This window comes from Chiloscyllium punctatum, chromosome 48, assembly GCF_047496795.1.
Source record: "Chiloscyllium punctatum isolate Juve2018m chromosome 48, sChiPun1.3, whole genome shotgun sequence".
NCBI lineage: Eukaryota > Metazoa > Chordata > Chondrichthyes > Orectolobiformes > Hemiscylliidae > Chiloscyllium > Chiloscyllium punctatum.
Window position 1 is genome coordinate 57,092,308 of NC_092786.1, and position 17,263 is coordinate 57,109,570.

The 17,263-nt window shown below is 42.9% G+C and overlaps 1 protein-coding gene across 7 annotated transcripts in view; it reads right to left on the reverse strand.

Moving 5' to 3' along the window:
* Window positions 1-17,263, reverse strand: part of LOC140469070 (uveal autoantigen with coiled-coil domains and ankyrin repeats protein-like) — a 169,377-nt gene that overhangs the window by 63,509 nt on the left and 88,605 nt on the right. For all 7 annotated transcript variants that reach the window (XM_072565318.1, XM_072565321.1, XM_072565323.1 and 4 more), the window contains exons 3-5: window positions 15,008-15,096; window positions 8,615-8,679; window positions 6,147-6,204 (exon numbers count right to left, since the gene is read on the reverse strand). In XM_072565318.1, coding sequence (XP_072421419.1) covers window positions 6,147-6,204; window positions 8,615-8,679; window positions 15,008-15,096 — 212 coding nt within the window. The remainder of the gene's footprint in view (window positions 1-6,146; window positions 6,205-8,614; window positions 8,680-15,007; window positions 15,097-17,263) is intronic.

The window sequence follows — 17,263 nt, forward strand, 5'->3', positions numbered from 1 at the left end:
TGGCGATGGAGGCGGCCAAGGACCTGCATATCCTTGGCGAAGTAGGAGGGGGAGTTAAAGTGTTCAGCCACGGGGCAGTTGGGTTGGTTGGTGTGGGTGTCCCAGAGGTGTTCTCTGAAACGTTCCGCAATTAGGCGGCCTGTCTCCCCAATGTAGAGGAGGCCACATTGGGGGCAGCGGATGCAGTAAATGATGTGTGTGGAAGTGCAGATGAATCTTTGACAGATATGGAAGGATCCCTTGGGGCCTTGGAGGGAAGTGAGGGGGGAGGTGTGGGCGCAAGTTTTCCATTTCTTGCGGTTGTAGGGGAAGGTGCTGGGAGTGGAGGTTGGGTTGGTGGGGGGTGTGGACCTGACGAGGGAGTCTCTGAGGGAGTGGTCTTTCTGGAATGCTGATAGGGGAGGGGAGGAAAATATATCCTTGGTAGTAGGGTCTGTTTGGAGGTGGCTTCAAAGACCGCAATTTCCCCTCAGACATGGTTGACGATGGTCTCCACCGCATCTCCTCCACCCCCCACTCTTCCACCCTTAAACCCCACCCCTCCAATCACCACCAGGACAGAGCCCCACTGGTCCTCACCTACCACCCCACCAACCTCCAGATACATCATATCATCCTTCGTCATTTCCGCCACCTCCAAACAGATCCCACCACCAAGGATATATTTCCCTCCCCTCCAGAAAGACCACTCCCTCCGCGACTCCCTCGTCAGGTCCACCCCCCCCCCTCGCCCATCACCAACCCAACCTCCACTCCCGGCACCTTCCCCTGCAACCGCAAGGAATGGAAAACTTGCGCCCACACTGCCCACCCCCCTCCCCTCACACCCCTCCAAGGCCCCAAGGGATCCTTCCACATCCATCACAAATTCACCTGCACCTCCACACACATCATTTCCTGCATCCGCTGCACCCGATGTGGCCTCTTATACATTGGGGAGACAGGCCGCCTACTTGCGAAACGTTTCACAGAACACCTTTGGGACACTGCACCAACCAACCCAACCACCCCGTGGCTGAACACTTTACCTCCCCCTCCCACTCCGCCAAGGATATGCAGGTCCTTGGCCTCCTTCATTGCCAGCTCATGGCAACACAATGCCTGGAGGAAGAGCGCCTCATCTTCCACCTAGGAACCCTCCAACCACAAGGGATGAATGCAGATTTCTACAGCTTCCTCATTTCCCCTCCCCCCACTTTATTCTCAGTCCCAACCCTCTGACTCAGCACCGCCTTCTTCCCAACCTCTCCGCCCCCACCCCCTCTCCGGCCTATCACCCTCACCTTAACCTCCTTCCACCTATCGCATTCCCAACGCCCGTCCCCCAAGTCCCTCCTCCCTACCTTTTATCTTAGCCTGCTTGGCACACCTTCCTCTTTCCTGAAGAAGGGCTTATGCCCGAAACGTCGATTCTCCTGCTCCTCGGGTGCTGCCTGACCTGCTGTGTTTTTCCCAGCACCACATTTTTCAACTCTGGTACTCCAGCATCTGCAGTCCTCACTTTCTCCTAGAATGAGGAGGAGCATGGTGCAGGATAGTTGCAACAAAGGGTGCAAAAAGGTTTTACAAGGATGTTACTGAGACAAGAGGGCTTGAGTTCTAAAGATAGGCTGGGTCTTTTTTTCCTTTAAGTGTAGGAGGCTGAGAGGAGACCTTATAGGGTTTCATAAAATCATGAGGGGCACAGATAAGGTCTTTGCCCCAGGGAAGGGGAGTCTAAACTAGGGGACATTAGATTAATAGATTCATAGATTAATCAAACGTTTAGTGGAGAAATGTCAAAGGTCCTGTTTAGAAGCAGCAATTCTGCAGCATTCTTTTCTATAGTAATGAGACAGTAATGAGATTTATTTAATGAAAAAATAATGGCTTGAAGCAAATGGGGAGAGGGGGAAGATTTAAAAAGGGTAATTTTTTCACAGAGAATAGTGCATATGTGGAACGAGCTGCCAGAGGACATAGTGGCGATGATTACAATTACAACATTTGGTCAGGTACATGGATAGGAAAGGTCATGGGCCAAACCAAAATGGAACGATTATTTCAGTTTAGGAAACCTGGTCGGTGTGGACAAGTTGAGCTGAAAGATCTGTTTCAGTGGCATATGACTCTGTATGAAAGTGCAATCCATTCCTCTGTAATGTGCATCTTTCAAGGAAGGAGTTAAGTCTATAATCCTTTCTGCAATGAAGTACAGGTAGTATTTCCACAAAGAGAAGCCATTTATAATTGGTACAAGTTTAAATGAAGGACCAAGACACCTTCAAGATTAAAAAAAAGCTCAGAGTAAATCAGGAAAACTTTGGTTTGGAAAATGAAGGAAAAACAGACAGTGTTCAGGCACTGGTCACATACAATTGATGCACGGTCAATTAACAACCACACAACTCAATGTTACAAGGTAACCTAGGGCCACAGTGCATAAGTTGCTTGACTTATCAGTCCCTTTTGTTTTAAGCCATTTTTAAAATTACAATAAATCTCATTACTGTCTCATTACTATAGGAAAGAATGCTGCAAAATTACTGCCTCTAAACAGGACCTTTGACATTTCTCCACTAAACATTCTATTAATCTATGAATCATCGTACTGACCAGATGGTACGAAGTGAAGTACATTGAATGTCCAAAGGAACTTCGAGGCTCAGGTACATATATCTTTAAAATGTTTGTGATATTTTAACATCATAAACAGGTGCAGAAAATAGTCTAGAAAGCTAATAGAATGCTGACCAATATATCTAGAGGACTTGAGGATAAGTAGGTAGTAGCCATGCTGCAGCTACGCAAAACCCTAGTTACACCCCACTTGGAATACTGACAGGAGATCTGGGCACTGCGCCTAAGAAAGGATAGACTGGTCTTGAATGGAGTACACCTTAGGTTTGCATGATTAAGTTCTGAACCCTTTCAGAGGTAAAGTTAAGATTTACAAGGATGTTACCAAGGTTCGAGGATTTGAGGTATACGGGGAGGCTGAATAGACTGAGGTGGATGGGTGTCCTTATGGAGATTTATAAAATCATGAGGGGCATGGATAGGATAAACAGACAAGGTTTTCTCCTGGGGTGGGGGAGTCCAGAACTAGAGGGCATAGGTTTAGGGTGAGAGGGGAAAGATTTAAAAGGGACCTAAGGGGTAACCTTTTCACACAGAGGGTGGTGCGCGTATGGAATGAACTGCCAGAGAAAGTGGAGGAGTCTGGTACGATTACAATATTTAAAAGGCATCTGGATGTGTCTATGAATAGGAAGGGTTTAGCGGGATATTGGCCAAGTGCTGGAAAATGGGACTAGATTGGGTTGGGATATCAGGATGGCATGGACAAGTTGGACCAATAGGTTTGTTTCTGTGCTGTACATCTCTATGTCTATGGTTTTAAGTCCAGATATGAGGTGAAATTATAAAAATCAGGTCTTTTTTCTCCAGAATTTAAAAGGTTAAGGAGTGATCTTCTTGAAGCCTTCAAGATATTAACAGTAAAAAGGTAGGGTAGATAAAAATAAACACTATTTCCACTGATTGGAGATTCTAGATCAAGGCAGCACAGTCTGAGACCGAGGGCCAGGCCACTCAGGAGAGATGTTAGGAAGCACTTGTACACAAAAAGGATGGTAGAGGTTTCCGCAAATCCACTGACCCAGGTTATTGTTCTGGGAGGACATGGATTCATAATCCCACAGTGGTAGCTGGTGGAATTGAAACTTAATTAATAAATCAGGATGTAAAGCTAGTCTGTGACAGTGGTGACGCAGCTATAGTCAATTGTTGTAAAAACCCACCGGATTTACAAACTTTCTTTAGAGTAGGAGACCTGACTGTCATTGATTTGGCCCATTTGTGTCTCCAGACCCACAAGAAAGTGGTTGGCTATCCTCTGAAACCATCCAGTTCAAGGGCAATTTGGAGTGGGTAACAAATGCTGGTCTTCTCGATGACCACAAGACCATAAGCTACAGGAGCAGAATTAGGCCATTTGGCCCAGCAAGTACATGGCTGGTACATTTCTCAACCCCATTAGATTAGATTAGATTACTTTACACAGTGTGGAAGCAGGCCCCTTAGGCCCAACAAGTCTCCTGCCTTCTCCCCGTAACCTTGGATCCCCTTCACCATTCAAGAACCCATCTTTAAGGCAAAACCTACATCACATGAAAAAATGAAGAACAAAAATGCTTGTGATATTTACATAAACACAAGTCTTTACTTGCTTTCACATAGTTGTGGAGCCACGTGGAAGGTGGTACTTTGATTTCCTTGAATGGGCCCAATAAAATGGGACAATATGGTGAGCAGGAATACCACCTCTCAGTGTTCCAATATGGCAGTTACCATGGACAGAGACATAGAGATGTACAGTATGGAAACAGACCCTGTGGTCCAACTTGTCCATGCCAGCCAGATATCCTAAATTAATCTAGTCACATTAGCCAGCATTTGGCCCATATCCCTCTAAACCCTTCCTATTCATGTACCCATCCAGATGCTTTTTAAATGGTGTCATTGTACCACTTCTTCCTCTGGCATCTCATTCCATACATGCACCATCTTTCTCATGAAAAAGTTGCCACTTAGGTCCCTTTTAAATCTTTCCCCTCTCAACTTAAACCTATGCCCTTTCATTCTGGACTCTTCTCCCCCACACCCCATGGAAAAGACTTTGTTAGTTGTTAGTTTTAAATCTGAAGTAGATTTCGTTTTTTAAGCAAAAGCATTAAGGAATATGGCCTCAAGGCAACTAGGCCACAGATCAGCTATGATCTCACTGAATAGTGGGACAGGTTTGAACGACTGACTCCTTTTCCTATAGTTATCACAATTTGCCATTCAGTCCCAAAACAAAAGGGACTTTACTTATCAATGAACAACTTGACTTCAGAGACTGAATACACAAGACAACTATTCGCAAACATGATGATTCGTAGGAAACAATGTGACAGCTCAGATAAGCTGCAGTGCAATTTCCTTCATTGATTAATTAAGAAGTTCTTTGACGCTGGTAAGCTCACATCACAAGTAACTTTTTAGTTTCTGTGATGATAAAGCACAATAATAGTTCCTGTGTGCAAAGAGGTTGCCATGTTTCTGTATTACAATAGTGCCTACAAAAGTACTGAATTAGCAGCAAAGCACTTTGGGATGCCTCAGAGCTGTGAAAGTCACTATACAAATGCAAGTCTGTGCTGAATTATTAGCACAGTTAGATCAATGATTTGTAAACAAGAATGGATATATCTACACATACACACCAGTCTTGAGGCAGAGTAGTACTGTCGCTAGTTCCGGGTTGAAATCTCATCTGTTTCAAAGGCACATTTGTTTTAATCAGATTCATTGATCACAATCACAACTGTTCCTGTGCAGGAGAAGGTCTCGCAGCCTATTCTATTTTCAAACGAGCATCATTACCTACTTCCTGCTCCTTCGGCCCCGTTCCTTTGCACATTGAAAATAATTTATCTACACCACTGAATTGTAAAGGGAATTTGATCAGCACAATTTACACTCCAAAAGCTGCATACCTGTTTGACCTCATTGCCCTGAATCAAGTTTATTTGATCTTTCACATAATTTCCAGTGTTTGGAGGTTTAAAACTTTGAGGAATTAAAAAGGTGTTTGCAAGATTGTAGTCTCACTCTCACTGAAAGTGCTCTTGAAACTAACTAAATGGTACCTTTCACTTATAAGTGCAGCTTTGAACACAAGGCATGTTGGAAACACATAGCAACAGGAGGCGACTATTTGGCCCATTGAGTCTGCTCCAAAGAGATCATGGTTGATTTGAAAATCTTCAACTCCACTTTCTTGTCTTTCCCCCAAATAACCTTGGATTCCTTTATGGACTGAATGTCTGACTCTCTATCTCAGCCTTGAATACACTTAATGACCTAGCCTCAACAGCCCTCTGCAGTAAAGTATTCCACAGAATCACCAGAATATTTTCTCCATCCCCGAAATTGGGAGACTATAAATCTATTATTTGTGCTTCAACAGCCTAAGTGAACATTGTTTAAACTTGTTAATGCTCTGTATCAAAATTCTAGAGACAGTGATTTACTATCTGGATGTATGAAACACCAGAATCCTATTAAGCTGTATACGGAATTTCTAAATAAACAACCACTCAGTATTGTCGTATACTGACCTGCATTGTGAAGGGCAGATCTACCATGAAGATCTACACTGTCAACAGGGCAATTTTGCTGCAAAACAAATGCATTTGTTTAGTACAAGTGAGCAATACGGAGACACTCTCAATCGTAGAAGAAATATTTAATCAGCGTACATTATTTAAAGCTGTGTTGGAAGGTCTTGGTCTACATGAAACATCAATTCTCGCAACTTGATTGCTGCTCCTTCATGGTTAACACTGCTTCATCACTGCTCTTTAACCATTGCTCAATGTAAGCCTCTGCAGGCACCAAGAACCTTGCAACTGAACCCAAGCTCTAGCCACATTAAGTTTCAGGACAATAAACAAATTAATGTGGAGCTGATGTATACTATTTGGCCCCTCAGTTCCACCATTCAATCAGGCTGATCTCATGGTGTTCAAATTCCAATTTCTCATCTACCATGATAACCTCTGATTCACCAGTGTAGCAAGAATCTACTTGCTCCTTAAAAATATTTAAACGACCCTGCCTCCACCGCTTTCTGGGGCAGAGAGTTCCAAAGTTGCTCAACCTTCAAAAGTAAACCCGAAAAAAAAATCCTCAACTTTGGCCTGAAAAGACAACCCGTAATTTTAAAACAGAGCTCCCCAGGATCAGGGTGCACTTGCATGAGGAAACATCATTTCCACATCCACCTTTTCAAGGCCACTCAGGATCTTATACACCTCAATCACATCCCCCTCAATCCTCTAAACTCCAATGGAAACAAGCCCAGTCTATCCAAACTATCCTCATAAAAGGATATTATTTAAAACAATATTATTTCAAACTATTATTTATCCCGAACTCTTCTGGGTAATAAACTACCCAAATAATAAAGAGCGATACCTCTGAAGTATACAATTCTTTATGTATGTAATAAACTGTATACATAGTATCGGAGTAAGTCAATAGGTAGAATATAGAAACTTTGACATGTTCTTCTCATGATATTTAACACATCAGCTTTAGGTCCGTTGAAATCTGTTGCCCACTGGAATCTACTAACAAGCCAACACCCATGAATCAATCATAATCTGGGACTTCAAAACTTCCACAATTAAGCAAACTGATCATTAATTGACCATTACTATCTCAAGAACTTCAAAATTGACCATTAACTGGTGTACGGTCAAATTTACTTCTACTCCAATATTGCCAGGTCAAGAGTCTCAATTCAAATCCCATACTAAATAGTCAACACCTTCCGAGACAAGTCTAACTAAAAACTGAAATGCGAATATATCAAAAAGTAAAACAATTAAATGATTGTCGATAACAAATTCAATAAAAGGAATTCAGGAGAAATGCCTCTACCCAGAGTAACACGAATGTAGAAGTCAAAGAGTGGACAAAGTTAAGAACTAAAAACACTCAATATGAAGGTGGATGTGGAAGAAAGGATTGTAGTGTTTTAAGATGGCGGCTCACCATCATCTTCTCAAGGTCATGAAGTGTTACTCTAGCCATTAACATCCACATCCCGTGAACAGATTTCAATAAAAGAATACCCAATAGATAGAATGAGTCAAAGAGGCATGGCAAGAGGTGCTTGTGAACTATGAACTCCAGTATAGACCTGTTGGGCTGAAGGACCTGTCACTGTTCTCTAAATACCACATGAGCACAGACAGACAAGAGGCCAGGCCCGCTCGATCGATCAAACCTCTGCCCATCCCGAACAGTCCAGGAGCATCACCTTTACTCTCTCCCAGCACAACCTCATACTTATTATGGAAACTCTTGGAAGAGTCAAGGGGGAAGACTCCTAAATTTCTCTCCAACTCTCATGAACAAATCCAGAAAAAAGATGTTGGCTGCATTTTAGGGACTGCAATAATCCAAAATAACATAGATGAATTTAAGAACTATATGGTGGCTCAGTGATTAGCACTGCTGACTTACAGCACTGGGGAGACCCAGGTTCGATTCCACCCTCAGGTGACTGCTTACCCATGTCTGCATGGGTTTCCTCCCACAGTCCAACAAAATGCAGGTTAGGTGGACTGGCCATGGGAAATTTCTCTATAGTGTCCAGGAATATGCAGGATGGGTGGGTTAACATTGGTAAACGTGGGGTGATGGGGATAGGGTGGGATTCTCTTCAGAGGGTTGGTGCAGAGTCGATGGGCCGAATCGCCTCTATCTGCACTGTAGGGATTCTATGACTTCTATATTCTACACTAAGATGCTCTCAATTAATTCACATCAAGTCTTGAAAGCATTTTTCATTTCACTTCTCCCATTGAAAACTTTTGCTGAGAAGTCGATACAAATAATTTAGTTAATGCGACGAATAACATTTACTCCAACAGGGTCATTACACCACAGGCTATTTCAACGTTAGTTCTGAAGAAATAGTCCACACAAAACATTAACTCCATTTCTCCACAGATGCTGCCAGACCTGTTGAGTGTTTGCAACGTTTTCTGTTTTCATTATAAGTAATTCCAACTACCTGGAGTAACCGCTGCAAACAGAGTGGCTGGCCATGTTGAGCAGCAAGATGCAACACACTTCGGCCTGCAGAAGGGAAAAAGAAAAGTCACTCTTAACAACGGAACCTTAAACACAAACGAATCTTTATCTATAATAACACCATCAAGATGAATCGCCTGAAAAGTTGCTGTAATTGTTCTTTCAGGAGTCAGCTATGGCTCACCAGGTACCACTCTCACTTCTGTTTCTGAAGGTCAGGGATTCAAGTCCCACACCAGGGACCTAAGAGTACATAATCTAGGCTAACACTCCCAGTGCAGTCCTGAGAGAATACTGTAGGTGAGAGTGGCCGGAGGTGTCTTCTTTCAGCCAAGATGTTAAATTGAGGTCACCTGCCCTCTCAAGTGGCATCCATTCCAATTTTCTTTTTAAACAGGGAGTTTACACAGTGTCCCAATCAGCATTTATTCCTCAAACATCAAACGCTGAATGATATTCTGATCATTACATTGTTAATGAGAGCTAGCTGTGCATAATGTTTCAACACTTTTGTAGCGATTACAACTCAGTGGCTGCAAAGCTAGTTGGGAGGTCTTGAGATGACGAAAAGCAGTATAGAAATTGAAGTCTTTATCTTTAATTATTTCCAACATTACACGAGCCGCTCAACAGTACATTTAGTAACTATAATGTAGCGAATACAACAGTAATCCTGATTCTGTTCAGCTACAGAATGCCTGCTGCAATGCAATCAGTGTCAATACAAATGGGGTCCAAATGCCTGGTTCGTGCAGCTTTATTCATCCCCAAAGCGAGAAGCAGTTTCCTCTGAACCAAGTAAATGAAAGATGTATCGCAAAGCACCATGCAATAATGCGTCAGGAGGTGGCTACACGCCAAAGCACCCAGCACCTAATTACAGCCGTGTTGTTCAAGGAAGGTGCCAAGTACAGATTAAATGCTTTCTCAAGCTGACAGACGAGATGGAAGAATATCAAATTCTCCAATTAGAAGCATTGCCATGGCTTGTCCCAGTTCGGACAGGGCTACAGAGCAACAATAGCAGAGCCTGGGAATTGGGCATCAGTTTGCTGAGAATTAGGCTTGCATTATAGTCCATTGATAAATAGAACAAAAAGGAACAGGAGTTTACAGGAAATACATTATAAAACCTTAGGATGCCAGTCTGACCATTTCGCTGGCACAGTCTTAATGGATGCAATGGCACACTATCTACTATGATGCAAATGAAGCAGGTCTTTGGGAGCCAGATATAGATGTTTCCTCTTTTTCACACACAACTCACCAGCACAAACTGTTGCAGTGAGGAGTGACTGTTAATTCATATTTCTGTAAGCCAATCATGATGCTTTAATGCTAAACTAAACAATAAGCAGAACAAAAACTAAATTGGACACAAAAAAAAATCAGGTCCATTGCCAGAAGTCACAATAATATGAAAAAAAATTCACTTGCTGCTTCCATCGACCTGTGTAATGATTAACAGTTTACCCAGATTACCCCAGAGATTAGCACACCACTTTTACACTCCCAAAAATAAGCAGTCAGTATACTCCTAATCTTTCATCTGACTTGTCAACCAAACAATGGACATCTCTGGAATTTAAGGAATGGCAATGGTCAAACGATACTTGAATTGGATTCCACACTCCTTTTTTGTTCTTCAGTTCACTCACCTTTCCAACCCAACACTAAAGATCTATTTTCTGGAATTTTTCCCAAGACACTCGATTTTCCTTTAAGCATTCTATAAGATCTCTTTCTTTGGCTGAGCTTTTGATCATCCTCTCTTTAACCTGTTGTACCATTCAATGAAATGTTGCTCAATATTACTCCTCTTCAGTGCTTACAATGTTTTACTAACATCAAAAGAAGTTATACAACGGAAAGTTTGTAATGACAAGCGGATCTTTTGACTATGGGATCCTTGATTTGGGTTATGAACCTGGGCTAACTGGGGAGCCCTGGCTGACAGGGCCCTCTTGTGGTGTGGTGGTAGTCTCCCTATGCCAAGAAGGAGACACCTGGTTCAAGTCCCACCTGCTCCAATGGTGCGTAACTACATCACTAAATAGGTTGATTAGGAAAAACAGGCTAAATTTCAAAAAGAATAAGTAGGGGATTCAGAAAATCTCCTGACTCCGAGCTGGCTGACCACAGCCAATGTACTGTGCACATGTAAATAAAAAGTGATTTGCTGATGGAATATTGGTCTCTGTGCTGTTATTTCAAAGTTATTTTACACTTGTAGGAACAGAGACAAATTGCAGTCAAGGTCTTTCTAACATCTAAGGACTAGAATCACATCAAAGCAAGTAGGCTACATAGCAAGGACAGATCTCAACACTAAAAAAGAAGTACAAAAGAATTAGACCTGAAGCAATACAAAAGTAAAAGTATGGAATCAAAGAGCAAAAGCAACTAAGACAATGCTAATCAGTTGTTAAATTATAGCTAAACAATAATATCAAAACAACTGGACAAAATCCAGAAAGATGTTCAAGAGTGTTCCAAGAACTGAAAGGCATGCCCATCAGGAAAGCCTGTACAGACTGTGTCCCTTCAGGAAGGGTCAACAAGGAGTGGGCATAATCTTAAAAGATGAAAGGCCTGGGTTTCAGAGGGGATTGGAGGAAAATCTTCTTCGTCCAGAGGGTGGTGGGAATCTGAAATGTCCTCAGTGGGAGGTTCTTGAGGTGCAAAACCTCACCACCGTTTTAAAAAAAAAGATATTTGAATGAGCACTTCAAATGTTGTAACATTCAAGGCGCTAGGCCAAAAGCTAGAAAGTAGGACTGGAGTAGGTTTGGAGTTGAATTTGTTGGTGCAAACTCGAAAGCCCAAGGACCTTTTCTATAACATAGGGTTCTAAGATTCTTTTTACTAAAAAAAAGAGAAAGGTGACTTGAAAGAGGACTTTAAAATAATGAAGCTCAACAGGATTGATGCAGAAAAACATGTCTCCACATATAGGGATACCATAAATAAGACAGCCGTTAATAAATCAACAAGAGATTTCAACAGAAATGACATTACCCAGAGGGGGTGAAATGTGGAACTTGTTACCATAGAGGTGCAGTTAAGGTAAAAACACAAGGAAGAAAGGAACAGAAGGATTATATTGGCACTGCTAGATGAAGTCACGCAAAAGGAAGCTTGTAAAGGTAGAAGCCAAATGGCCTGTTCAAACTGCAAATCCATTGTACGTTTATTTCTGATTAAGAACAGGTCTGAAGCGTATGAAGATAAAAGAAGAAATAAAATCAAACAATTCATGGAATTCCATTACTTTGGAGTGCACGTGACCAAAATCAAGCTTTCCTTCAAAACGGAGGAGGGGAGAAGAGGAGGAGGGAGCGTGGAGAAGAGTGTATTTGAATGTAAAGAACAATATTGTTTTGCATATTCTTCTGAACTCCACCTCCAAGTTAGTCACCTCTATTCAAAGAGGAAACTTCACCAGGTAGTAAGCAGAGGGACAATTCCAGGATTTGTAGCAATGGAGGGTGAAGAGCCTCACTCACAGAACAATCTTTGAAGAAAGCCTTTGACAGGATATCACACAGGTATATGAGAGATGTTCTCTCCAAAACGGGCTTTGGGGAGGGAATCTGCAATTGGATCAGACTGCTCTACACTAACATTGTCAGTGCAGTCTCAATCAATGGGTGGGAATCAGATAGCTTCCCAGTCAGATCTGGAGTCAGGCAGGGCTGCCCTCTCTTACCCGCCTTGTTTGTGTGCTGCATAGAGCCATTTGCCGAGTCCATCAAGAAGGATGCGAGCCTGAGAGGGGTGACTATTCCTGGCAGCTGGGGCCTGCAGGTTAAGGCCTCCCTGTACATGGATAACGTCACCATTTTCTGCTCGGATCCGCTGTCCGTGCACAGACTCATGTGCATATGTGACCAGTTCGAACGGGCCTCGGGGGCCAAGGTAAACAGAGGCAAGAGCGAGGCCATGCTCTTCGGGAACTGGGCCGACCAATCCTCGATCCCCTTCACCGTCAGGACCGACCACCTGAAGGTGCTGATATTTGGTTCGGGGGGGGGGGGGGGGGTGGGGGGGGGGGCATGCGCCAAGTCTTGGGAGGAGCGTATCAGCAAAGTGAGGCAGTAACTGGGCAGATGGAAGCTACGGTCGCTCTCCATCGCAGGAATAAACCTGGTCATCAGGTGTGAGGCACTGTCATTGCTGTTATACGTGGCACAGGTCTGGCCTATTCCCAGAACCTGTGCCACTGCAGTCACCCAGTTTATATGGAGGTCAAAGATGGACCGGGTCCGAAGGGACTCGCTGTACAAAGATCTGGGCAACGGGGAAAAAAAATACACCCAATGCCACCCTCACCCTGATGGTCACCTTTGTGTGTGGCTGCATCAAGCTGTGCGTGGATCCCCGGTACGCAAACACCAAGTGTCACTACGTACTGAGGTTCTACCTGTCCCCGGTGTTGCGAAGGATGGGCCTGGCCTCACTGCCGCGGAACGCTCCGAGTAGTTGGACCGTTCTGTATCACCTGCCCAAAGAAAAACACCTTTGACCACACGTCCATCAGGAAGTGGTCAGCACGTAGTGTCCTTGAGACCCTTCGGGAAAAGGAGAGGGCGGATTCTATTGAGCAGTTCCCTGAGCAGACTGTCAAAGCCATTTGGCAGAATGCCTCATCGCCAGAACTTTCCAACAAGCACCAAGACATGGCTTGGCTGGTGGTGAGAAGGGCTCTGCCTGCGAGATCCTTTATGCACGCCCAGACTCTCAGCCACACCGCACGCTGCCCTCGAAGCGGCTGCGGGGGGGGACGAGACTGTCACACACCTCCTTCTGGAATGTGCCTATGCAGAGGAAGTCTGGAGAGGAACGCAGTGGTGTTTGTCGAGGTTCGTCCCGAGCAGCGCCGTGACGCGGGACTCCGTGCTCTATGGTCTGTTCCCTGGGATGCACACCGAGACAAACATCAACTGTGCCTGGAGGATCATCAACTCGGTGAAGGACGCTCTCTGGGTGGTCCGAAACCTGTTGATCTTCCAGCTGAAGGAGTTGACCCCGACTGAGTGTTGCAGACTGGCACATTCCAAGGTCCAGAACTATGTGTTGAGGGACGCGCTGAAGCTTGGGGCAGCTGCCGCCAAGGCACGGTGGGGAAAGACCACCGTGTAACATCTGCCTGCTTAAAGAAGAACAGGGGGCCCGCGCAGTCATTTGGGCTCTGCTGTTGCCTCAGCTAAAAATGTAATCGTACAGACCTGTATATAGGAATGATTACTCTGTTTTCGGTATGCAAACAAATGGAATGTTTACATATGTATGGCATGTCCAGTTGTACAGATCATTAAAGTATTTTATGAATAAAGTATATTTTTGAAATAAAAAAAATCTTTGAAGGCAACAAAATTGAAGAAAGTGGAAGCCTTTATGAAGGCAGCACAATAAACTATAGTCACATGATGCAGACAGTCAAGCTGAAGGGGTACAAACAGAAATGGCCTTAATCAATTCTTCACAAACAGAACTCTCACAATGTTTGTAAACTTTCCAAAATATAAGTAAAATATATTTTAACTATTTCATCAATTTCCCATGAAACAATATGAAATCATACCCTATTCTTAAAACTGTTGTAATAATTTGTAATGGAAAGAATCTAGTTTCTAATTGATTGTAATGGAATAAACGTTGTTTGTAATTGATTGCAATGGAACAAATGTAGTGCAACATTGGAATGAAACAAAAGGTTGAACCATGGAGAGATTCAGTTCTTTCTGATTTTCATGTGCTATTGGACATACTGTTCACCAGTGGTGACAAAGTACAATACTCATTTGTTATTTGTAAAGCCTTTCAAAAACAAATCAAAATACTGACTTCTAAAAGGGTTGGAATGAGAGACTTTAAAGTTTTGAATTATGAGGAAAATTGACAAGAAATATTGGTCTGGATCCTGTCAAATTTAAAAGATTGAGGGACATTTTGAGGAAATGTTTAACATTAAATAATTAAACTAGATGGGGAAGATGATGGCCTCCTGGTATTATGCCACTAGACTACTGACTTAGATACCAAAGTAATGTTCTGTGTATCTTGGGAATGCGCGACATCAAAAAGATGCACAGATTTTTGGCCACTAAGGGAATTAAGGATTACAAGGTTGGGCAGGAAGGTGATTGGAGGTAGAGATTCAGTCATGATCCTGTTGAATACTGCAGTTGGTTTGAGGGGTGAACCAGGCCAGTCGTGCTTCTGCTTCTGAATGCGGAATATTTAAGTGCAAGGTTAAAACTGATGGGTCAGTTAGCCTTCGACATACCAATGTTAGAAGCTTCTGAAAGAGAGGATATTCCCCATTACCACCCCAACACTTAATAATGAGCATCATTATAAACATATTTACCTGCAGCATCTATCGCCATGACATCGACTCCATGAGACAACATTGCATTGATGCAGGGAACATCTCCTTTAGCAGCCGCGACATGGAAACTGAGAAGGAATAGAAACCGAAGAGAAAAGTTCAATTCTAAACCACAAGCAGCATATTTTCACATGTTGACATATGGCCAGTTGTGTTTTTTTAAAAATGTACTGCTATCATTCTACACACTGCTCTGAAGAGTCATCTAGACTCGAAAAGTTAGCTTGCTCTCTCTCTCCACAGATGTCACCTGACCTGCTGTGATTTCCAGCATTTTTTGGTCTTAGTATCATTTTACACGTTTCCTCTTGAAAAAGGTCCAAGCTGACAAATGGCTTCCACTACACTTTTACCCTTGATCAGAGTCTTCTGTTTGAACTCAAAACAGAGCCAGGGTCAAACTATTTAATAATATCATCAACAACAACTTCATACATTGTGAAGACTTAAATCAAGATTAAAACCAACATCCACAAGGGCAGAACTGGAGAGAATCAAATTTGGAGGGCTTTCTCGGATTTCAGTTTGTCAACTGCCTTTCCTTCTGAGGGAGAAATGCCCAGAGACAATATTTGCACAAGATCACAAAAAAAAAGTCCAACACTGAAAAGCTTCTTCCTTTTCAAAGTTGCTTCACGATAACTTGGAACAGTCAAATCCCACATCACTAATGATCCATTTGAGGCCATATTTATTCCAAGAACAGCATAACTAAATTGAGAATACCAAACTGGCATAAGCATGAGCCAGGCCTTACTAACACTAGAAACTAACTAAACACTCCTTTTGGGACGACGAGCTCTGGCACAGCATTACACTGGAGGAATTTTCAATTATTACATCCCAGCTAGAGTTCATAGTGTTTAATAAAATAAATACCCAAATGTTAAGCACCAAGAATTCCATCTGTAGCCGTTTCACTAAATAGGCCCATCATTATGAAATGAAGTTATTATTCAGCTTACAGCTTGTCATATAATTATCTACACAAATAGACAAACAACCACTTAACTAGGTCAGTGTCACGAATGTGTCTGCCTTTTGCCAAGTAATTGAACTTTTCAAAGTGAATTTCTTTGGAAAAACTAATTCTTCCAAAATCTATATTACCTATAAATCATCAGTCTCTCTCTAGGGAGAATAAAAACGTATTTAAAGTTCCCTCTTGATATTTTACAGCAAACCCATCAACAATTAAATCTTTATTAACATTAGCAATTACAGAATTACTCGTTAAAATGAAGCCAAGGTTACTAACCAAGCTTCAGTCTGTCAGAAAGTTCCGGCTCTCAATCCATGACATGTTTCATGTTTATTTCAAGAAAAATCTTGAATTTATTACAATTTCTTTAAATGTCAAGTGAGGGAAGAGCCACGATTCAGCAAACATGACATTCATACCCACGATATAATATTTCTAACCCACCACTCTCCTGAACCAGCTCAGCTCTCCTCTAATCTAGCCAGCCTGCCCACAGCCCATGGCTTCCACTGAACTTGTTGCTCATTGGAAGCAGAAGAAAATATTATTTCTGCAGGTTGTGGAGTTTACAATTATGGACCATTGTATAAAGATTCAAGCCAGACCTTTCAGCAGTGAAGTTAGAGAATATTATTTCATACATAGTGGGCAATTAGGGCAGGCTGGGTGGCACTGCTGTCTCACAACACTGGGGACCTGGGTTCAACTCAATCCTTCGGTGACTGTGTAAACTCCACACAGGTATTCTCCCTGTGCCTGTGGGTTTCCTCCGGGAATTCCAGATTCCTCCAACAGTCCAAAGATTGCACCTAAATTGGAAGAGGACTGGCAGGGAAATTTGCGACAGCTGCTCGGGAGGATTTAAACTGGTAAAGTGGGGGGGGGGGGGAAGAAGAAGGTTGGTGGGATGGGGTGGAGGGTGCGGTGTGATCCAGGGAGATAGTGAGGAAAGAGATCAATCTGAGACTGGTACAGTTGAGAACAGAAGCGAGTCAAACAAACAGTCAGGGCAGGCAGGGACAAGGTAGGACTAATAAATTAAACTGCATTTAATTCAATGCAAGAGGCCTAATAGGGAAGGCAGATGAACTCAGGGCATGGTGAGGAACATGGGATTGGGATATCATAGCAATTATGGAAACATGGCTCAGGGATGGGCAGGACTGGCAGCTTAATGTTCCAGGATACAAATGTTACAGGAAGAATAGAAAGGGAGGCAAAAGAGGAGGGGAGTGGCATTTTTGATAAGGGAT